This window comes from Dermacentor andersoni, chromosome 2 (assembly GCF_023375885.2).
Source record: "Dermacentor andersoni chromosome 2, qqDerAnde1_hic_scaffold, whole genome shotgun sequence".
In the NCBI taxonomy this organism is placed as follows: Eukaryota; Metazoa; Arthropoda; class Arachnida; order Ixodida; family Ixodidae; genus Dermacentor; species Dermacentor andersoni.
Window position 1 is genome coordinate 190,925,660 of NC_092815.1, and position 23,839 is coordinate 190,949,498.

Sequence of the window (23,839 nt, forward strand, 5' to 3'; positions counted from 1 at the left end):
TGGTGCGCCGGGGGAGTTTTATGGCCCGCATAGGACAAAGGGAACCAACTGTAAGGCACAGGGTCGAAACACAGCCCTCCTTTGCAAACCGTCCCACACACAGCGGGATTCGTTCGTGGTGCGGGCGCTGCCGGTCAAAGGAGGGGGGGGGGGGGGTTGCGTTGCTGCCAGCACGGGGAGGGGCCGAATAGCAGTCTGTGATTCGGTGGCCGCTTCCGTCGTGGACGCCATGCAGCCGCAGGGAAACCCGAACCGTGCACGTAGTCGTGTGCCCGAAGCAGGGACCATGCGGGGATGCATGCTGCCTGCACGGTCGACACACCATAGCACTGGCCTTCCGTCAGACAAATCCCAGGGCACAAACATAACACCATATACGCTTCGAGAACTCGTTAGTGATCTTCTCGACCGTCGGTATCTCGTTGCGGCGAAAGAAATCGTGCACACGACCTTGGTGCGCACGTGTCATACTTCGTGCTGCGTCTTCTTTTCTCCGCATTTCGTGGGCGCGTTTGTGAGGGCGTCAACAGTTTGGCACCCGAAATATGCGAAGCTTTGACCTCCCTCCTCACCTTGAACACTGTGCTTTCGCTGACACCGAGCATCTTGAGTTTGTAATGGTTGCGATAAATGCATCGTTTTATATAAGTACTTGTTCAATAGAAACTGATTCATTTGAAGCTTGGAACAGGAGTAGTAAATGTGCCGTGTACATGTAAACAAGCGCAAAAGCCAGAGCTGCTCTTTCTACTTTTGTCACTAGCAATAAAGCTAAAGAGCAGACGACGGGCAGCGTTGTGGAAGGCAAGGGGTTATTTTTCGGTCGCGATCTGGCATGTACTGTAGCACATGAGAGCTTTACTAAACCAGTTATCAAAATACAAAAGTCTTTATCTATACCTAGAATTGCACGTTTCAGAAGCACGATTTTTTGAGAGGAATTATTTGAGTCACGGAGGCAATTGGACATCGCGCTTTGGTCATCTGGGCGGGGCCTCCCTTTTTTCTAAAGTTGTATCTGACTATAGTCGTTCCTTCTGTGTCCTCTGTTTCTTCTGCTACAATCCTCGAATCATATATTGACCATACCAGTTGTGTTGTCATCTTCATGCTTTGTTACATGCATATGGCTTTTTATCGAAAAATGCAAGTTTTCAAGAATCAAAATGATGTATCTAGTTTTCACACATTATATGCTTATCATGCTATGCCACTGGTGTTGGCACTAACAGTGTGTACTCAGACACTAACAAGAAACAAGCAGCTGAATTTCTTGCACATGCAAGGCGCTCACATCTCTCAGTATAAGAATGTATACTTTGCTTAATCTAGAAATACGCCTCAGGATTTCTGCTATTCACACCAATGTCCACATGACAAAAATGAAGAGTGCCCGAAATTTGCGTTCATGAGAACAGTGCACACGCGCGTCCACATTTCACGACAGCGCGCATGTATTCATGTAACTTTGAAGCTGTTCCGTATATTGCCCTCACCGATTATAAACACCTTCATAGCACAGAAATCACTCCTGAAAAACACACAAGATACGTGAACGAGGCAGAAAGGGCCGGAACCAAAACTCGCCCACAACGCTTATGCACTGTTCACTTCAGAACATGTGCATATTGTGCATCGCAGCCCGCAAAACAGCTCACACGAAGGTAGACACAAACAGCACATTACGAATGACTGCGATGAGGCGATAATGAAGCTCATCGCTACACATCGTGCCATCACTTCTGAAACACAAACAGTACTGCACAAACTTGCAATCTTCGTATCGATGAAGCGCACACGCACAACACCTACGAACACCATATGCTCAGGAGGGCGATCGCAATCTTCTCATTTTGGCGCGTACCGAATTAGTGTCATGCTTAGAATTCAGGTGTATGCGATGGCCTTCGCGTTTGTAATGCACATGCAAAAGACGGCAAAACACACGAAATCGGCGGCTCCATAACTTCCGACCCTCGCGTAAACACAACACACATCCGTCTGTTTCCTTTGGCGATCGCACGTACTGAAGATATCAGGAAGAGTACAGCTGCTTGTTGCGTTAGACAAGTAGCTTTGCAGATGCTGAATAGCTCTTGCAATGATCACAATAAACCACACAAAAAACAAACTGCCGCGGCAGCCTAGGGGCCTAGGCCTCGCACTCTGCTTCGCTACGAACTAGCGCCATGCTTATGCGGGCGCCGCACGGAGGCGAAAGTTCACGACCGCCCCTCGTGACGTCACGTCGGCCATTACTGGCGGACCGCTGGCTTGCGGTGCGGCGTGCGGCCATGGGCGGTTTGAGCGTAAATCGGCCCTAAGACTGTGCCACCAGTCCGCTTGGCAAAAGTAGCGAGCGCTGCTTCACCGTCAGTGTAAGAAGGTCCATCGACCTACGGTTCTGTAGTCGCCAGGGTCTCATCTCTCAAGGCGATGCTCACAAAATTAATACATCACTCATAAGAGCGCGTGTCCAGAGTCCCACAATACGCGATTGACATAACACCCATTGAGACGCCACAGTCAGTGCAGAAATCCCTCGACCGCTCTAAAGAAGACAGATATCGCGTCACAGCGCCTGGAAAGGGCACCGTGAAATATTCTTTGTCTTAAACACACAGCGCAAACACTTTGCTTGTTTGGAGAGACAAATACTACAATGGAACATTTGAGGACTTATTTTTAACCTCGACGATATTAGACAACTGCTACACAAGCACAATCCAAAGATTCTGTGTGTTCAAGAGACACATCTAGAACCTACAACCACAAACTTTCTTCGTAATTACACCTTCTTCCAAAAACACCCTGACGAGGCTAACGCCTCCGGCGGTGTAGCAATAGTCGTAGGCAAGTCTGTAGCTTGACGACACATCATGCTTCAGGCGTCCCATGAGGCAGTGTCAGTTCGGGCGATCCCTTTTAATAAATTAATCAAATCTGTGGGGACGGTCTTCAAGTAGCACCTGCATGGACAACGGCCGGCCGTCGAGTCGTCGCAACGCGATAGATAACGTTTGTCTTCCCCACTGAAATCAATGAGAGTGGCACAATAAATTTTCTATATTGTCTTCGCCACCGCAGATGCCGCATTGTCGGTCATTCCAAAGTAGTGTAAGGCTTTGTGAAAGCCACTTCCCACTGCAGCCGGCAAAGAAGCAATGCCTCACTTCGGTGAGGCCCGGGTGGAGGTCGGAGGTGGAGCAAAGGGTTTAGTTTATACAACCTGGTGCGCCTTATATTTGGTGTGTTCCGCTCTGTTAAAGAAAACTTGCGTGCCAGGTAACGAAGCTGCGTAGCAGCGTCTGTCCTGGAAAGATGAATGCGAATGCTGTGTTATTGACGTGACTCTCGGGCAGCTTTGTCTGCTTCATTATTTCCACTGATCCTGCAATTGCAAGACAGCCAATGAAAAATACTTTCTTGGCCTTTCTGCTTGACGGCGTGGTGAAGTTTGACAATTTCGTACCTTAGCTGTTCGCGAACTCCACGTCGGGGAACTGGCTGTATACTGTGTAAGGCGGGTCTCGAGTCGGAAAACACGGCCTATGTACCCGTGCTCTCTATGTCAATAAAAAAACCCGTGAGTTCTGCAGCCGTAGATGTCATGATATGTGACGCCTTGAATCGCAGTGTTATTCCTCTAGTCGGTATAAAAAATACAACACCACCAGAACTGGTCGATATAGTCGATCCGTCAGAATAGACGTGTACGTCGCTGCAATATCTTTCGTACAACAGGAGTAAGCTCTACTGTTTTAATGCATATTGTTCTAGATCTGGCTTTTCCTTAAATCCCCGAAATTTAAGGTGCACTTCAACGAGGTAACAACACCATGGAGGAGACACCAGCCTGGCCACAGGTGTGTACTCCGATGTAAGCGAGGCACGATATTCACTGACAGTTGTGCTATAAGACGTACGAGGTCTCTCCACGGTAAGTGCAGCGAGGTGGAAACGACCCAACTCGCCCTATGGCAGACACGTCGACCACGGCAGTGGGTGCTCAAACCCACAGAAGCTCGCTACAGCACCTTCGGGGGGAAGATGTTGGCCATCTATTGCGCTGTCAAACATTGCCGTGTTTTCTTTTTTTTTTTTTTTTGAAGGCTATAACTTTTACATTCTGATCAACCACAAGCGGTTAACCTTCGTTTTCCGTTCCTCGTACTGAGAACTTGACGTTCGGCAAATTTCCTTTATCTCCGAATTTTGTACGGACATCAGCCGTATCTCCGGGACAGAAAATCAGACAGTTGACGCACTGTCGCGGATCGGCGCTGTACTACTTGCCCTGTGGATTTACAAGTTCTAGACTCCGCCAAGCAAAACGACCCCGAACTGTGCCGATTGCGGAAACTGTTCGTCGCTCCAGGTTGCGGAAGTGTCGCTTCGCTATGCAATAACAGTGGTCACGTGCGACACATCGCCAGTTCGTACGCCATCAATTACAGCGGCCTATATTCGATTCACTGCATGGGCTATGCCATCGCGGCATCAGAGAGACACAGAGGCTAATCCCAGACTGCATCGTCTTCCAAGGGACCAACAAAGATGTTCGAAGCTGGGCAAGAAGCTGCCAAACCTGTAAAGTCATGAAAGTAACCCGACACAGGCGTTTAGCGGTGCAGCCGTTTCGATGCCGTGCATTTAGACTTGGTAGGGCCTCTTCGACACTATTATTGCCACACGTGTACTTGTTTGTCCTTTAACGTGTTACTGTGTTTCGCCGTCTAACAAATGTTCCCACTTAGAGCTCGAGGCGCCAGCATGCATCGGAAGTTTCTCGAATGTTATCGATGGTTCTATCCCCTGTCGCTTGCCATCAAATAATGCGAAATGTGGTTGTATGGGCAACGACAATTTTGTAGTACTTTCTGGAAGACACGAGGGCACCAGCGATTATTCTTCGATGACTCATGTATAAAAGCCGATGCTCTTGCGCCGCAGATCAGAATTTGACGACTGCTGACTGTATTAGCCGCTATCGTTTTACTTTGAGTGTAACTTGCTTTTGTGGGCACAGGTTCGCCAATAAAAAGTTAAATTACACACAGTTTTTCTGCTATGTATTTACCGCCACTACGCGACATCTGGTGGAGGTGCTAGTGCGCTCGTGTACCGAACGCCCTCGCACAGCCGTGACCCAAGCCCGACACCAGAGCGACGCTCGAGGCTGCGTATCGGCAACTGGGCTGCGGATCTCCACGCGTTCTTTCGCCCTGGCCATCACAGAAGTCGGGTCGAAATCTTGCGCTTCTTGTGTCCTTTTGACTACTTGCACCAAGAGCTTCAACTTCCGTGCCACTAATCATCAACGCGAATGATCATACACTGGCCAGGTAATAAAAGTAGAATGAAAAAAGTCCATTTATCAGATCCATTTCCTCGTCAGCTGGCGACACATAGCTGGTTGCGCTCGCAGAGCGCCATCGCCGGGGTTTTTTTCTTCCCATTCAGCTGCGTAAACGCCAAAAAGTCGCGTTATTCTGTTGTTTTTAATGCGGATAAAATCGTCACTTTCAACGGCCAATGCGCAGTTGTCCTTTTGTTGCGTGGCTGATGCCCTACAGTTACTGCTACTCTCCTTCGGGCGGTAGAAACCTAACCCCGACTCAGAGGAATCTATGAAAAAGCCATGAATGCAGCAAAGAGGACAACGATTTTGTGCAGCAGCGTTGTGATTGTTTGTCTGAGCTTTGGAACTGTGAGATGCGGAAAATTTGCTGTATGCGGAAAAAGCCGTGGTAAGTGATAATTCGTTGCGTGCTTCTCATAACCAGGCCATGGCACTGCCATAGTTCGCAGCCTCTCCCTTTAATCCCCACCGAGGGATCATTTTTCATCTCAGAAACGTAAGGCGTACATAAGGAAAGTTGTTTCCGTCAACCAGCCCATTGAAAAGAACAAGTCATGCGGTTGCATGTATCAGCCCTCGTCAACTTTATGAGTTACATCTTAGCATGACAGCCCTTCGGCCGTGGGAGAGAGCCTACCGTAGAGGCAGCGACAGAAGACAAACACAAGTTGCATAGTGGACTGACTGAACGGGTCCGCACTGCATTGCGATACAGATGAAACTTACCATGGGGGTTCGATAAACGGGACCTGTGTTTTACTTTCCTGTAGTGAGCGTGGCCACTCGGAGCCTGACTAAAGTGGAGCTCGACAATTCAGCAGAAAACGATTATTCATGTACGTTCTAAACCGAAACTTGGAGAAGCCACAAACGCTAAATGGGAACGCGTCATAATTGTTATCTCGTCACACTGGCTTATGCAGTAAGAACGCCTTTTCAGTCAGCTCTGTCCTCAAGAGAGAAAGCGTAAATGAAAGCAACACATAATACCATGGTAGCAAGTGTTTAAAAGTCGTCATTCTTGGCGCGCCATTGGTAAACTGAAAAATAGGACTTACACGATACCTACTAAAAAAATACTGGCTATAGTAATGTATTTTGTGCCGCAGCATTCGCATAAAGGTCGAAGAAGTTCCAATACTTCGGCCATCCTCACAAATTAGGTGTGGAACGCAGCTAAATAGAGCCTGCAGGCATTGTTAATTGTACAAAACGAAAAATCTTATGCCACATTGTCCTAATTGTTATTTGCGATAGCATTCTATGGCATGAAAACACAATAATGCAGTCGAACGAATCTGCAACGATATGACCGACATAACGGACTAATATGTACACGCCAACTTCCTATTTCATATGCGTTGATATGCATTTCATATCCATGAAGCAATATTTATTAGTGGTTAAATGAGGGCTGTACAATACAGGTAAATATGCAGGAGGAGGTCGCAAGGCTACAAACCGCAGGTAGGACCTCCTTCTAGTGTTAATAATTATTAATTAATAATAGGTTCTATTGTTAATTCATTAGAGAACTCATAAAGTGAAGGTGTACCAATAGAAACAATTTAGGAATGTTACTCTTAACAAAGGCAGCGTCAAATATTTGAGTGATTAAGTAGGAACTCATCATGAAACACAGAGTTAACAAACTTAGCGGAACGCAACAGTTACACATTGAATAAAAAAATTTTAGCTCCCGCATTAATACATCAGCAGACATTATTTCTTTCACTTCAGATGTGAGTGAATCCCATAAAGAAATAGATAAAAAAGAACGCTCATTTTCTCCTAATTAGTATGTATTTTTGTCATCAGATGGTTATTATGCAGCGCAAATGTAGTTTTGTTAGGATCAGATAACGTCACGGAAGGAAAAATGTCGATTATGAGCAGGCGACGAGAAACCTTAAAAAACAAAACGCAGATACTGTAACTATATCATTCAGAGATAGGTAGTTTGTTAAGCTGGACGAAAATAGGATGTGATGGCGTCAGTCGAGCTGCGCAAGTGATTAGTCGCACGTCTTGCCTTTGCAGGACCTTCAGAAGCCAAATGTGAAGTGAATATCAATTACCCCATGATGTAATACAAAAATTAGGTGGCCGCGTATGGATGCGTAATACAGTCCTTTAAGAGCCTTTATGCTAAAACGTTTTCTTGATTTTACGAAAGCCACAATTCTATATGAAATCACTTTAGAAACGGAATCGATATATTGGTGAAACTTCAAATTGGTGTCAAGTATAACTCCTAAAATGATGTATGACCATTCAAAGGAATGGCTACAGAGTTGACCTAGAGAATGCGAATGGTTCAGGCACGTACCCGGGGGGGGAGGGGGGGGGCTTAGAAATTAAGCGGCATAACCCCCCCCCCCACCTCCCCGCCCATCACGCCACCACTCCACACACACATTCCTAAAGCGCCGCCTAAACAATGTTGAGACTGCACAGCTACTTGGCGGTCAACATTTTGCTGCCTTTTTCACTCCTTTCGGATGGCGGTAGTAATCGGCATCTCCTGGGGTGTGAAGGCCAGTTTTTTATACATTCGGTGCCCGCGCGATGAACTTGAGATGCGTTGAGTTGTCACCAGGGGCGTAACCAGGGGGGGGGGGGGCTTATGGGGCTTCAGCCGCCCCCCCCCCCTCGAAATTTTTTCGTGCTGTGTGCATGCACCGCCGACCAAAGCAACCCCCGGTGGCGGAAATCATTCTGGATTTTGTCTAGAACGTCTTTTTCACGCTCGAAAAGCCATTTCACCGCAAAAATTGTGAACTCGGGCTGGATTTCGCGTCAACGCCCATGCACCGCGAGTCACATACCGCAAGCAGCCCCATCTGAGCAAAACGTTTCAAGGACATTTTGATGGCGAACGGGCTCGCCGCGGCATCTCGCGGAGGCCGCGGAATCTTCACTCTATCATGGAATTTACGGAGCGCGTGGATGTAAATTCCGAAAAGTTATGGGTATAAAGTTCTCATAAACTTTTGATGTGAAAGGTGCATTGACATTTCCAAACGTGTGCTTTAGATTTTCAATTGCGGAACTTTGTAAGTTTAATGTTCCCATAAATATTTGATGCCAAATGTTCATTAGCTTTTCCAAAGTTGTACATCGGGCCATCAACGAGACAAACCAAATCAACAGACTATCAGACAAATTGACAAAGCCCGCAGCGAGGCCCGATGAGACGATGCGTTGTGGTGGTTCATTCGTGCCGTCATGTCACATAAAAATATCAAATTTTTTTTCACCTGCGCCAAAGCATCCAGTGAGGTCACTAAAGCCAGCCAAAGTAACTAAGTTCTTATTTATTTTTTCTACTTTGACTTTTAATCGCGAAGACACTTTAAGCCTCTTCTTTTTTTTTGTTTTTGTTCTCGCTCCCCTACCAGCGGCCTGCCAGGGCCCGCACACTCTCAAGTTCAACAAATGGCCACAGAGGGCGAAAAAATCGACCGCGCGGCGCTGCTAAAGAAACAGGCATAGTACACCAATTAAAAAGGTTCCCCGTTGAGCACATTATCTCCCGCTAGAGGCGCCGTAGTAAGCGCAATTTTAACCTACAAACTTTCTTCAACAGTAAACGAAGCGTTTTTCTTGCATGATAAAGACTACAAAATTGTAATTGCTAATTTTACATTGTACTTTTCATTACCAACTTTGTTGTCTTTTGTCATTTTAAACGCAAAGTAGCGTTCAGCATCATCGACGTCCCACGTGACCTCTGGCCTGAATTTAAAATTTTTACCGGTATGTTCGCGTGCGCGGCAGGTACGGATTCCTTGGTTCGTACATTGATTGGTTATTTTGTGCTAACACCAGTTTACTGCGCTTCGATGTCTCGCGTTATTTAATTTGGGGTGTAAGCCTGAAAGCCAGGTTTCAGTCGTGAGCCATGTGGAACACGTCTGCATCGGAATGGGAGCCGGGTCCTGCTGCAACTGGGCACAGCAATACCGGTGAGTCGTTTAACATCACTGCTTCAATCGCTATGTAATTTATTCGTCTCGTTAACTTACAGGTGGAGGTAAGTTAACGAACTAGATGCTGCATTACATGAGGGCAGTCAGGACCCTCCGTTGCTGTTTCCGAAATAAACTTTCAGTTGCGAGGCCATCATTATACACACATTCACGAAAGAGAAACGATATCGGAACGCGCGTCACATTTTTCATCTCGTTGTAGCCGTAGCCATAAGTGACTGAGTTGCCTTATCAATATATATTTTTTTTTTTCGAGTCCGCCGGCAACTTCTTTCGTTCACAGAACCGAATAACCTTTTGATAAACTGAAGCTAAAGTACTGAATTTAATGTATTAAACAGTTGCACACATGATAATTCACCCATATTTCGTACCTGTTGGTTCCAAATGTTCTTGCTGTTCAGTTTGGCTTACCTCAGGACATCTATTTTTACAGTAGTGAAGCGGTGCATCACGTTCATGCACAAAAAGAATGCATCATTTCTAATAGCTTCATGTCTTTCATCTCTTTGCTTGTGAAATCAGCAGTGTGATCTCCTGTAGTGTATAAACGAGCGCACAAATGTACTTATTTGTGATCTTAATAATACTTAAGCTGTTGACATGCATTGTAGTTACGCAGACATCAATTTTACGGAGAGTAACCATATTTATTTACCATGCTGCTTAAGCACCCTAGAACAAACAGTGCACATTTGCATGTGTTCTGTAGTCACAAACCATTGCAATGTATATGTCGCACCTTTACGCATTTTATATTGCAAAATTGTGCTTATTCAATTTCTGATGCAGTCAAAATTTCTGTTCCAGACATGCAGTAATGAGGACGGCACCAGTATAAAGCAACACACTCCATGCACTAAACAGAAGCTGCTGCCTGCTACAACAAGGTCATTGTGTGGACTTTGGCTGCTACTACAAGGTAAACAACACCTGGTTCAGAAATAAATATGCTTGATATATGCTGTATTGGCTTGCTAGTCTTGAGATACATGTCAGTTGTTTGTAGCAGATGATATGAACATTTGTTCATGTTTACAGTTCAGCATAATGAGTTCGAACATAAAAGAAAACACTACATGAGTTTGGATAATCTCTGCTGTATCTCATGTGCCATTGTTCTGCCCCAACAGAGTCTATGCCAAGTACATCTTGGTCATCACGGGAGCCCCCATCTACACCAACAGGAAGGGGCTGGAGCTGAATTCGCAAGACCACAAACAAAGAAACCATTCCAGAATTATTTGGATGAGATATCAAGTCTACGAACGACTGTTTCAAGAGTGAAAAGAGCCTACGCCATCATTCCACCAGCACGGATATTGGCCGAGTCATCCAGGTACCTCAACAACCAAAATTATTTGTCTTCAGATGTACCTGCAACCTCTGAATAAGCACAGATGACGCTGGCTAAGAGTGTTCTGTCAGCTTGCCCTTCCTTAGTGAGCTTCCTGGCCTTGCCAGTTCTTGCCAAGTATAATTTTGTTTCAATGAATGCAAGCTTTTTCATTCCACACTTTTGTTAGAGATCATTCCTATTCCTCATGCAAACAATAAAGGTCAACTGATTCTTTGCTCATACTTAATGCCAGTCACTGTCTAGTAGCATAACATATGTGTAGCGGTTCTTTCTAGTGTATGTTGCCATGTGCAATTCCTCTCCTGAAATAGCTGACGCAGCATTGGCGTGTCTTGCATTAACCTTTACACTGTGTGCTTTGTAGCATTTAACTTTTGTTAATGTTTTTGGCTTTCAATGCTTGCAAGGTAGAGTGGCTTCTTTCTTGAATGCAAGCTTTCTCATTCCCATATTGAATTCCTAGTCTCATTCAGGATTGCTATTCTTGCTCGACAGCCTGTGTTTTTGTGAAAGCTACATTGATTGATTGCAGAATCTGGTTTCAGCGCTGTCCGACTTGGTACTTGTCACCGTGTTACATTTCTCATATGTGGGAGCCTGGTCAGTTGCATTGGGAAACAGTCTCTCGAGGCAAGCACCTGCTCCTACAGTCCGCACAGTGACATAGACTGCGAATTTACACGCACACCGTGGTTGGTGCTCCCCGTTCCGTCCTTTCCTGCTGCTGCCGTGTGCAAATTTTGCTTGTGGTCTTCCTCGGCCATGATTTGGCGTCACCGGAGACTCTCATACATAATTACATGGTTCTAAGTGTATGAAGTTGATATCCACATGTGTGGAAAGGCCTGCAAAAGTGACTGCAACATAGTGATGTTCACAAAACCGACCATGCCCATAGTATATAGAGAATGTGGGGGACCAAGTGTGAGTTACACATTAGTGGCATGCAAAAGAAGAAAAAGAAACATGCAGGTTGGAAAGGCGGTAACGCTAAAATGCCGGGCACTCCATGTCGCTGTTGGCTGTGGCAGCAGATGCTTGCGTTACCCGATTGCTTCACAATGCAAGCTGCTCATATTCAACGCCGACTGTCGGTGCAAACATGTGGGACACACTGTCCAATCTGCTTGCGCTGCTGGTTGTTGCTTGTTACCAGACTGCAGTGTGCGACGAAGGCAAGCACTATGCCTACAGTCGGACGGTTGAATGTGCCGCAAGCAACCCGTGTGCGTGTATGCTCACTGTTGTCATGTAGATTGTAGCCAATGCATAGTGCCAATGTATAGATTGAGCATTATGTTAGAGTATGCTGAAGTGATTTGATTGCATAATCTTGTTTCAATGTTGTCCCACTTGGTCATGGTTGCCGTGTTACATTTCTGGGATGTGGCAGCCTGTTCAGTTGTATTGGCCAATGGCCTCTCGAGGTAAGCATCTGCTCCTGCAGTCCACACAGTGACACAAACTCCCTGTTTACATGTAGTGTGATTGGTGCTCCCTGTTTGTCCTTTCCTGCTGCAGCCGTGGGTAAAGCATGCTTGTGGCCTTCTTTGGCCATGATTTGGCGTGAACAGAGACTATCATACATGATTACATGGTTTGAAGTGTATGAAGTTGATATCCACATGGGTGGAAAGGCCTGTAAAAGTGGCTGCGAAATGGCGATTCCCACAAAACAGACCACATCCATATTGAGAGCAGGTGGGGCACCAAGTGTGAGCAACACATTAGTGGCCACCGAAAGAACAAAAAGAAACGTGCATGTAGGAAAGGAGGTAACACTAGGATGCCGGGTAGTTCATGTCGCTGTGTTGGCTATGGCAGCAGGTGCCTGCGTCACCCGATTGATTCGCAGTAAAAGTTACGGTGACTGTCAGTGTAAAGAGGTGGGGCACTGTCCAATCTGCTTGTGCTGCTGGTTGTCACTCGTTACTAGACCACCATGTGCGACGTAGGCAAGCACTGTGCCTGAAGTCGGATAGCTGAATAAGCTGTATGCAATTTGTAGTGCGTGAATGCCCACTGTTGTCATATGGATCTTGGCCAATGTACAGTGTATTGTCTGAACCTTATGCGGTGATTGAATGCAGTCTAATTTGATAATGGTCGCCGTGTTCTGTTTCTTCGATGTGGCGACCTGGTTAGCTGCATGGGCAACAGTCTCCCGAGGTAACCATCTGCTCCTGCAGTCCACACAGCGACAAAGACTCCCAATTTACATGCACCGTAATTGGTGCTCTCCCCATTCGACATTTCTTGCTGCAGCCGCCGGCAAATTATGCTTGTGGGCCTTCATCGGCCGTGATGTGGCGTGAGCGGAGACAGCACACGTTATTACATGGTCCGAAGTTGATAGCCACATAGGTGGAAAGGCCTGCAAAACTGGCTGCAAAATGGTGATGCCCACATTGAGAATGTGGGGCACCAACTATGAGTTACACATTAGCGGCCCCCGAAAGAACAAAAAGAAACGTGCAGGTTGGAAAGGCGGAAACGCTAAAATGCCATTCAGTCCATGTCGCTGTGTTGGTTGCGGCAGCAGATGCCTTGCGTCACCCGATTGCTTCGCAATGTAAGTTACGGCGACTGTTAAAGCAAACAGGTGGTGCACTGCCCAATTTGCTTGCGCTACTGATTGTCGCTCGTTACCAGATCGCCATGTGCGGCGACGAAAGTGAGCAGTTTACGAGCTCGCGTTAATAGTTTCAGCGCATCTCGACATGCAAATTTTATTTCTGATCTTGTATGAGAAGGTGCACTGCTTTTCTTCTGCCAATAAAGTCGCACGCCCTGTTCACTCACTTGTGGCTTGTTTGTATGGGCGTCAGTAGAGGCTCTTTAGTCTCCTGGCCATTAAAACGCGGCAGCTGAGGCATGCCGCAAAGCCAGTGAGGCGAGCACGGCGCGTACCCAGCGTACGGCACCGGTATAAAGCAGCCATATTGAATATTGTACTAAAAAAAAAAAGACATTTCCGCTTCCTGTTTAAGTAGCGCCATCTGTCGGGCCCCCCACTAAGTTCCATGCGCTGCCGCTTCTTATTTTCGAACCACTGTGGAAGGTACAGTTTCCCTTCTCTAAAGTTGTTCTTTATTCTATGGGCCTGCCAGAGCCAGCCAGAGCGCATGCGTTTTTCTCCTGTTACCTCGACCACCGCGCGGCGCACTTCGGTGCGCGTTCGGTTTCCTCAGGCCGAGGGCATTTTCGGCTGGCTGAGATTTGGACGCTTTCTAGCTAGCAGACGAGAAAAAGAAACAATGGTCGCTCGCCGCCATCACTGTGGGGACTCGACGGATTGCACCGCGTTCGCTTGAGCGCAACCTCTCCAGAAAGTCTTTTCTCGCCGGTGTAGGATACCGAGCAGTATGCGCATGGTTCTTGGTGGACCAAGCGTCTCGTATTTTCTTCGATATTCCTTTTTTAGCCACATTAGTTCCCCAAAGTAGGCATTCGATTGTGACCAACATACTTTCCTTTGCTTTTTTTTTTTCATTACGGTGCCCCCGCCCCACAAAAGGAAAAAAGAACAAAACGTTGTTGCGGCGCAGCGAATTCTCGCATGGTGAAAGTTCTATTTTGTTACTTCTTTTGCGGAAAGTAATAGGCCATGGGACGCTTCAGCTGCCGGATACTCTTATTATATTATTGCGATAGCAATTATATGGACACTCTAGGCGCATTCCTGCCGTCGCCGTCGCCCTCATGTTTCGTATAAAGCCCAAGGGTGATAACATCGGGACCGCGCGCCGCATGTGTATGCGCGAGTGGAAGCGTGGGGGGGGGGAATGGGTGAGTCAACGATGGTGGCTCAATCTTGTGTGCGCAAGGGAGAAAAGTGAGGAGCAAGCGCGCCGCTTTCCGTCGCGCGCGATACATCGGGGGGAGTGGATGGATTGGGGGAGGGATCTAGGATTCTGTGAATCTGTGATTGCGCAACATGTTTATCTGCCTTGTTAGACCCATTATATACAGTGACTTTTTCTTAGATACGTAGATTTATTCGAGACTTATACGTATGTTTAGATATCTTGCTGCGAGGTTTTGTGTATACGTGCAGTGAACTTTGTTTCCAGTGACACTTTCTTACCCTTTATCAAGCTGTATCTTCGCATTTGTATATTCCATTGTATCTTCGCATTTCTAATATGCGAGGGCGAGTCAAATGAAAGTGAGCCTACCTACCCTGCGCAATTATGGTTCTGTTCATTATCTGCAAGGCCTGCGCGTAGCGCACAGGCATCTTTCATTTACAAAAGTGACACGCAGGTGTGAGGATAAATGTTCTTTAATGCGCTCATACACTGGGTTGAACATGGTTGCGTGACGTAATGGACGCTCCAGAAGTTGAGCAGCGTGGTGCCGTGAGGTTTTTGACAGCTGAAGATGTTTCCCAAAAATAAATTAGTCACCGTATCGCTGCCGTGTACATTGAACATTGCATTTCATTGGCCACCGTGAAGCGTTAGAACAAACGGTTCAAAGAAGGACGTGAAAGTTGCAAAGACGATCCCAGACCAGACCAAAGTCATCGTGCAATCACCCCTAACAAAATTGCAAAAGTTGGTGAGCTGATGACACAAGAACGGAGGATAAGCATCGATGAACTGGCAGAGCGTGTGAACATCAGTCACGGTTCGGTTCACCGTCACCGTTCACGCCATAATTCATGAACATCTCGGTTATGGGCTCTTGTGTGCGCACTGGATGCCCAAGATGTTGAACGACCGCCAGAATACGGAGAAGTTCGGCGCTGCCTTTACTCATCTGATCCGGTATCACAATAAGGGTGACGATTTTTTGTCTGCAATTGTGATCGGAGACGAACCATCATGCCACTACTACGAGTCTGAAACACGACGGCAAAGCTTACAATGGAAACATTCGAATTCACCACCCTTAAAGATAGCAAAGGTCGTCATTTCCGCCGGAAAGGTGTTGTTGACTTTTATTTTTTCGATCGTCAGGGGCCATCACTGATAGAATTTGCTAAATATTGAGAGACTATCAATTGTTTCCGATATTGTAAAACGCCGGATCAGCTGCGTGTCGCAATCAAGAACAAATTACGTGAAAAATTGACGAATAAACGAGCGGTATAACCGAGCGCACCAATCGTACCTTAGTGAACATGCCTTCAATGCTGAGCGGACCATAAGAACTGGGGTGCCACATTACCGTTCATCATTTATGCCTTCAATACAGCCAAGCATGAAGTCACAGGATACGCACCTTTCTTTCTACTTTCCCCTCGCCATCCTCAAAGTTTTCTCGACACCATACTTCCTTTTTCATCTAACGACGACGATTCTGTCACGCAGATATTGTGTCCTGCCGAATAAGCACGTCGACTTGCCCGGCTCAGAACCCTATCGTCGCATCTTCATGCTAAGGCTCGCTACGACGCACATCTGCCCGTCAGATTCGCCACCGTTGATTTCGTGTGGCTGTGAACACCGGTTCGGAAAAGGGGACTTTGCCAAAAGCTTCGCTCCATATTCGGCCCGGTTCGTCGTTCTCAAATGCTTGAGTGAAGTGACTTATGTCATCGGTAAAGTGACGGCTGATAACCGCCATTCACGCAAGAACAAGTTGTGCACGTCGCACAATTGAAACCGTACCATCAACGCGCACTCTGACTCGCTCGGTGAGCTTCGTCGGCCCCGGAGGAAAATGTAACGCCGCATCGGAGAAATGTGGAAGAAAAAGAAGAAGCGGCGCGAGGTTTTTGTTACTAAAGTCACTCGGAAGAAAAATAAGCCATCTTCTTTTTATTCATATTCTATCGCGACACGAAAGCTTAAGCATTGAATACATCGAAATCAGCGTCACAGGCTATTCGGTTTACAACACCGTCAGGGTTCCTCTTGTCTTGGTGACGCAGTTATAAGTCAACAGAAAAGCCTATTTTATTTGCTTTTTGAGGGCAAGCGCCCTAGAAGAGAGTTGCTTATTGCCAGGCATCAGATGCTCGTTGACGTATACTTTTCTTGTGCTCCAGAGAAACGGAGGCGTTGCGACGTTTCTTTGCAAACTCTGGGCGCTTGTCGCGCGAACACAAGGGAACAATAATGTTCTTGTTATCTGCGTGACCTGTTGTAACTCTGTGCTCAGTGACAATGTCCTCAAGCATGACAGGGCAACCAATTTTATAGCGGAGAAGCTCGACAACCTTTCTGCAACTTTCATCTTGCGTCGTTGGAACACACCTTATTTCTAGATTGCTGAGGCGTGAGCACTGTCCGAACTGCCCAATCTTATGCGGCAAAATTTGTTTAGCAACATTCTCACCGTTCTCTTAAGTGTAGGGAAACAGAAGCTCAAAGAAACACTTTCCTGTAGCATACCACCAGCACATCCCTCTCCGTGCTGTCATGTTTCTTGACGCAGAAGCATTTTTACTCGCAAGCGTGAAATCGTGAAGAGTGAAATCAGCAAAGCTATGTTTGAAGGTCCTAGGTAAGCGAGCGCCGGAGGAGGATGATGCCTCGAAGGAAGGCACCTGGAGGCGGAGAAAAGAATAGCGCGCCGGGGAAACTACTAAGGAGCACGCTGAGCGAAGTGTCACGGAGTAGAATAGAAATGGACTGGAATAGAAATCGACGGCCGACGTTTCATTTTCGAATGTGGCGGCGAACCCGCAAATCCGGTACGTCCATATTGACGCGTGTAGTTATTCTTTTCTCGGGTACTCCATTTCACCCGCTCACAACTAAAGTTATCGCTGAGCGCAAGGTGCGCCTGCATGATTTGCAACTTTCTCGAATGTCGTCCTTCATTTTATCTGTTGTGTATGTTCTCACCGAAGCTCGTATAATCAGATTGTGTGCGCGACACCAATTGTGTCGATTACCTTGGCGTTTACCTTAGAACTTTGGACGAGCGATGTATACAAGGAGGCGCACTTGAGCCGCAGATCAGATTTTCGACGATCGCCCCCAGAGTTCGTTGCTATCCTAGTGCTTCACTGTTACTTATTATTATGGGAAACGTACACCCAATAAAAGGTGGCGTGATTCACAGTGTTGCTAATGTGTTCTTCATCGTCACTACAACGTCACAAATGGAGGAGGCGTATTCGCGTCCTTGCACCGGACGCCCCGGTCAAACCCACATCGCGACGACAACACCAGCGTCGCCCCGGACCATCGAGCAATCTACAGCTTCAAAACCTGCCTTCGGAGCACGCGCTTTTACCAAAAACGATCAGGAAAATCGTTACCGAGTCAGCTACAACCATCACTGACCGAGCATCGCCTGCAACCATCATACTGCGACAACCCAGTGAACCAGCCATCTTGCGCGGAGCTCCATCCGACGACACAGAAACCTGGCTCGAGGCAATGGAAAGGCATTCAACCTTAGACAACTGGAAATGTGAAACAAGCTGCGCCATTTGTGCGTCTCCTTGAAGGACGCCGCGAAGACATGGTTCTATAACCACGAGTCCACACTTGCAACGTGGGACCTGCTCCGCAAAAACTTCCTTAGTACCTTCACGAGCTTTGTCTGAAAATGAAGGGCCGCACTTCTACTGGAAGCCCGAGTGCAGCTATCTAACGAGAACGTTCTTATCTTTATGGAAGACATAACCCGTCTTTTCCACCATGCCGAGCCGGAAATGTCCGAGAACAAAGTTCCCCTACTCGAGTGCTTCACACCTCGCCTGATCAGGCGAGGTGTGAAGCAAGAACTTTACGCCACAATGATACGGAACCCACCGAAGACCGCCGAAGAGTTTCTTCGTGAGGCCACCAGCATCAAGAAAGCGCTGGAAGTGCGGAATAGGCAGTAGAACCTCCACATGCTCAAGACAGACTGCGCCAAAATTCAAGCACGGTGCTCTAAGGATCTGAGGGAGACTACAAGAGCATTTGTGCCCAAAGAACAGTGAGGGATGTTTGAAGCGTAGCAGCACCAGTTTGCGTTGATTGCGGATATTGTCAGGTAAAAAAATTCAGCAGTGGCTAGGAGCACCAGAAACACCGCAGCCTCAGCCTGAAGCAATGAGCTACGCAGCCATCGCCTGCCATCCAGACCCTCCTCCGCGGCCACGCCAGGGCCCGATAAGGCGGCAGTCTTGTCGCCAGCGCAAGCCCGTCCGCCTGTCAGCCCGCGCAATGCCCCGAGGAAGGCATAGGGGTTGCAGGCTCCAGATCACCGCCCGCTGTGCAGCAAAAACAGCTGAGTAAAAGAGAAAGAAGTAAATGGAACAAAAATGCCTGCATTGAGAGAGGAGTACTGAGCTAGAGAGCAGAGAAGCAGTAAAGAGAGAGAGAGAGAGAGAAGTGAAGAAGGAAAGGCAGGGAGGTTAACCAGACTGAGTCCAGTTTGCTACCCTAGACGTGGGGAGGGGAATGGGGAGTGAAAGAGAGAGATAGAAAACTTAGGTGCAGGGTGTCTATAGTCGGGCACTCAGGTTTGTTGCCTTCAGGTAGTGAAGTCAAGTACTAGTCGGCAACAGAAGCAGCTGTGCGCGACGAAGTTAATTGAACAAAATGAAACCGGACGGTGCACTGAGCGCTTGGAGCAAAACTAACAAAACAGGAGAGGTCTTGAAGCCTCGGTGTGCCATCTCCGTTATGGACGCACAATTAGCTCGTATGGGCAAATGGGTGCAAGGTACGAAGTTGCGTTGCGACGAGCCGCCGGCAAAGCGCAGTGCTGAAGCGCCGCTTCAGAACGAGACCTTCTAAGCTTCTGCAACAATTTTAATGAATAAAACGCCCAGCACACTACGCGTCGATATAGCCCGAAGCAGCGCCGACCCATATTCCAGTTCAGCGAAGGACACTCACAGCTCACAGATTCGAAGCACGATTTTAGGATCATAAACAACAACAACAACAACAAAAATCAAAGCCCCTTTCTTAAAGAAAGAAGGTTGAACGCGAAGCTTTCCCCCAATGCAAAGATAATCAAAATCCGAAGCCAATGACCCCATAACAAATCCAAGAAATGCTGTGCATAGGTGATTTGATTGGTTGTTTAGGATCGTATTTTTTGAACGCTGAAGTTGAATGAAAACACATTTCGTTAAGTTGCGTAGCCTTCATTTGAGATCATGTAGCCGTTGATTACACGCACACACTCACACTTTCACGGACGACTCTACACTTGCACAGTATTGCCTTGTGATCGCTGTGGGAGATGGTCAGAGGCTCTGCCATCCTAACGTGACACAGCCTGCTTGCAGGCACGTACACAAGGGGGGGAGGCGAGCACAATTGAGCGGCGTACCCTCCCCCCCCCCCCCTCTTCGCCCACACAACCACTCCTCGCACACATTCCTAACGCGCTGATATATCAATCTATTCGGGAGTCAACATTTTGATGCCTTTTGCAGCGAAAGCTGCATATGGCTAACATAACAGTTTTTTCGTGATACGTCAACAGAAAAAATCATCATGTGGGCCGTTCCTGGTGATAGTGCAAAAAGGGTCCTAGCTGAATTGCACATACCCCTGTAGCCTCGGGAACCTGTAACGTGCCCTTCGAGATCTTCGGGATCGGGCCACGTATGAGGAGTGCTTTATGCCTGCTTCACCTCCACCGTGGGTTGGCCCGACGGTAGTGCAATGCCGGGCCAACCCGCGGCGGAGGTGTACCAGGCGTTAAGCACTCCCTATATGTGGGCGAAGCACTTTCCTTTTCGTTTGAGAGCTTTGATTGTCGTCAGCTCTCGCTGCCGTTCCATGCTTGTCAATGTTTTCACTCCTTTTGACGGCGGTAGTTATCGGCATCTCCTGAAGCGTGAAGGCAAGTTTTCTCATCGATTCGGTGCCCGCGCGATTACCTCGAGATGAGTTCAGTTGTTACCACCCATTCAACGATCACGCGCATCGCTGTTGCTTTGTTAGTTGCAAACTTTTTTGTTTAGACTGATCTAGGGACCAGGAAAGTAATTCGGTTCGTAGTCAGCTGGTTTGTTTGCTCGAGGAACGAGTTGCGGCCGCAGAAAACGCCAGGTGCTTTAAACTTTCCCTTTTGCTTCAATAATTCCTCGTGTGACGGCTCGCCGCGGCGCTGGCAGATCCTCGGAAGCATATACCCGCGATATAGGTTAGATAAGGTGCAAAATAAAATAATGCCAAACAGCGTCCATCAACAGACCCGGCAATAACCGGTAAAACCACAAAAAAAAAAATGATTGTCACCCGTTACCTCGTCTGGCTTTTCCCTGATTGTACAGCACTTTTCGTGAAAAATTGGCAACTGGAAAGAAGTGTCGCAAAGAATTGAAAAATTAAGCGATCTACTAAGGGAGAGAGCCAAGGAAAAATGAAATATACAGCACATTCACGAGCTTAAAAAACAGTAGATCATTGGATAAAAACGATATTCAAATTAAACCTGTTAAGTATGTATTAGAATTGTTAACGTCTGCCCTATTGCTCATATTTTTATTCTTGTCCTTGAGACAGGTATATTTCCAACTTCCATGAAATGTGCAAGGGTATCTGCATTGTACAAAGGCGGTGATCACAACCCTGCGTCCACTTACCGTCCCATTTCCGTCCTCCTAGTTTTTTCGAAGGGATTGGAAAAAATTATTCTTTCTCGCATTACAAACTTTATGATAAGCACAGTATTTTGACAGACTCAGAGTATGGTTTTAGGAAGGTGCGGTCCACTGAAGCAGCCTTGTTAGCCTTCAAGCAAATAATTTTGGAAAATATCAATAATAATTTACTGACAGCCGGAATTTTCCTCGATTTTAGTAAAGCATTTGACTCCATTGATCACAGTATTCTCATTAGTAAGCTTTCATCATATGGAATTCGTGGTACAGCTTTGGCCTTAGTTAAATCCTACTTAGAAAATAGGTACCAGCGCGTCTATATTAACAACCAAAGATCATCATTCGTACCACTTGCATGTGGCGTGCCGCAAGGAAGTATATTGGGGCCCCTTTTATTTAATACGTTTATGAATAATATCGTAAATATCGACACCCCAGTAAAATTCGTAACCTATGCTGATGATAGCACCTTACTTAATTCTGGGAGTAATATTAGCACACTAGAGCCAAAATGCAATGATATCCTGACTAAACTATCGGCATGGACTAGAGTAAATAAAATCAAAGTAAACCCAACTAAATCCAAAGCAGTTATTTTTCGTGCTCGAAATAAAGCAGTTCCTCCGGTGAATTCATTCATTTTTCAAGACCAGCATATAGAAATAGTCATCGAGCACAAGGTTCTCGGTGTGTATTTTTCTGCCCATCTAAAATGGGACGCTCATGCTGTTTATATCTCAAGAAAACTGTCTGCAGTCACAGGTGTAATCCCACGCTGCCGCACATTTCTTCCCACAAGCGCTAAACTACAAGTATATTACGCCCTATTTCTTTCTCGCATTAACTATTGTACACTGGTATGGGCAACAACAACTAAAAGAAATATGAACAAGCTTCTTGTATTGCAGAGGAATATTATTCGCCTTATCGTTAACATTGCACCAACGTCGAGGGTTAATCCCACAATAGCATCATTCAATCTGATCCGTGTAGATAATATATATGAATTTCGTTTGTTACAAATAAGATACTTTTCTTCCACAGGTATGAGTAATTTCCTGACACAACTTGCTTCCTTTGAATATCGTACACCAATAGTTAACACTCGTTGTACCGACACTTGGTCCTTACCACAGTTTAGAACCGATTACAAGCTGCAATCCTTGGCTCACAATCTGCCATTTTTTCTCAATAAACATAAACATACTGCTGATTTTAGTCGAAAACAACTACGAACATACTTTGTGCACATGTAATCCGTATTTCTTCATATGTCGTTTAAGAAAACTTCTGTGTTATTGCTGTATTTGATTTGATGCTGTACTTGATTTGATTTGATGACTACTTCTGTATTGCTATTGTTATTTCGTTCTGTCTGCTGCTGCCATGTAATGGTTTCCTGGGTCTTCGTCAAGCTGTTCGTACAGCTTTTAGCCCAGGTGACCATTCAGATACTTACTGGAGAATAAAATATGATTTGACTTGACTTGATTTGAAACAGCCAAACAGGAAGGAAAAGCGAAAATTAACAAATTTTACTGTTGTTTGTGAACATATTTATGGATCAACATCTCTTTCTTTAAAAAGGAAGTATAGAAAAGGCCGCCGGAAGTGGAGAATAATTCCGTGTGTTTTGAATCACGCTTCCACAGTTATCAGTGGAGCGACCTGACGTAGCCAGTTCTCTGCTGTGCTAATGTGAGGATTTTTATAACCTTCCGCGGTGGGCGCAGTATGTCTAGAACCGCAGCGTCCTGCATCGTTACGCAACTTCTCAAATAGCAACACGGGTCGGTTTTGGCACTTTAATTGGTAGAGCAGTAAACGAGGGGTCCAAAAGAACTGTGATTGTTCCGCAAACATATATATTTCTCTATAAGTCTTCCATGGCTAGTTCAGAAAACACTACTAGAAATCTTTATTTTTTTACTTTCGCTTGTTTACTTGTTCTTGGCAGCGTTCTTCCTGCGCTTCTGTCATGCGCGAGTCCACTTGATGTGCTTCCTTGTTTGCCGAGTAAAGGAGTGGTGTATCTCACAGGCGTACCTGTGAGGTACACCTTATTTCAATTCTCTTTTGCAGATTTACGCGTCTTTATGGTCAATCGTGGGTATTATTCACATTAGTGCTAGTAAAGCTACCTCCCCCCCCCCCTCATTTGCATAGGAAGAGTTACGTTGGGTTGGACTCCCTCCCCCCCCCTCGAACAAAAAGTCCTGCGTACGTGGCTGCCTGCTTGCAAACGTGAGATCATTTCAGGAACGTTCGTCGTGGGTCTCTGTAGCGCCTTCAGTTTCAACGAGTAGCGATCTAGCATGAAACTCTCGATCCGTTTGCCGTGCTCATTCGCCACATCGATGTTAAAGTCACCGCACACGAGGAGCGGCGTACTATGTGGCGTTAAGGTCTTCATCGTTTCTGCCAGGAACATTTCCATGTCATAACGAGACGAGGTCGCTCTGATGTACACGCTGACGATGACAAGACCAGTAGGCATCTCGACTGCTTCTGCATGCCGTCGCCGATACACGGGATCTGCCTTAAGGGCACGATCGCGCCCGCGCTTACGTTCGCGTACGGCAGTTTCTCGTTAGGTCATGCCCTGC

The 23,839-nt window shown here is 46.5% G+C and overlaps 1 protein-coding gene across 1 annotated transcript in view; it reads left to right on the forward strand.

Moving 5' to 3' along the window:
* Positions 1-5,566: 5,566 nt before the first annotated feature.
* The window catches only part of LOC129387202 (uncharacterized), a 76,984-nt gene continuing 58,711 nt past the window's right edge, over positions 5,567-23,839 (forward strand). Inside the window, exon 1 of the mRNA XM_055075945.1 lies at positions 5,567-5,750. Within this exon, the coding sequence (XP_054931920.1) occupies positions 5,642-5,750 (109 nt within the window). The 5' untranslated portion in view covers positions 5,567-5,641. The remainder of the gene's footprint in view (positions 5,751-23,839) is intronic.